Genomic DNA, 559 nt, shown 5'->3' on the forward strand with positions numbered 1-559 from the left:
TCAGAAAAAATACATATATTATACCAGTTGCTTATCCTTTCCTTACCCTGATTTTAAAATAGCTTGACCAAATCTCAAACCACACTATTACAACTTCTGATCACATCTATAATCAACAACGTAAATCAAACCGTAAGCACAAAATAACAGCAAATACCACCACGCACTTACCCTGATGTAGTGTTCTCTTCGCCGCCCACTTGACCGTAGTCTGGACCGGGTTGGGCGTGCCAGGGGCGTGGGAACTTGAGGACGAGGGCGTTGGAGAAGGCGAGGATCTGAAGCAGTCTTGCAGAGGGAGTTTAGACTTGATAACCATGACCGACACGGAGGACCATTACAGCGAATCTCCCCTTTTCTCCAGTTATGATTCTAATACGGGTAAAATGTTCCTTTCAGTGGAGTTGAGTTATCGAGTTTATATTTTCAGTTATGATTCTGTTTTTTTCTTTTCAGTGGAATTCGGTTATGGACTCTGGAACACCGATATTGTTGTATTTACTGCACTGCGAGGAAATGAAATTAGTTTCTAATAGGTATCCCACAGATAAGGGTTAAC

At 41.9% G+C, this 559-nt stretch overlaps 1 protein-coding gene across 1 annotated transcript in view; it reads right to left on the reverse strand.

Moving 5' to 3' along the window:
- The window catches only part of LOC119585732 (transient receptor potential channel pyrexia-like), a gene marked incomplete in the record, with an annotated part of 81,321 nt that extends 80,815 nt beyond the window's left edge, over positions 1-506 (reverse strand). Inside the window, 1 exon segment of the mRNA XM_037934424.1 lies at positions 172-506. Coding sequence (XP_037790352.1) covers positions 172-319 — 148 coding nt within the window.
- Positions 507-559: the final 53 nt, after the last annotated feature.

This window comes from Penaeus monodon, chromosome 20 (assembly GCF_015228065.2).
Source record: "Penaeus monodon isolate SGIC_2016 chromosome 20, NSTDA_Pmon_1, whole genome shotgun sequence".
In the NCBI taxonomy this organism is placed as follows: Eukaryota; Metazoa; Arthropoda; class Malacostraca; order Decapoda; family Penaeidae; genus Penaeus; species Penaeus monodon.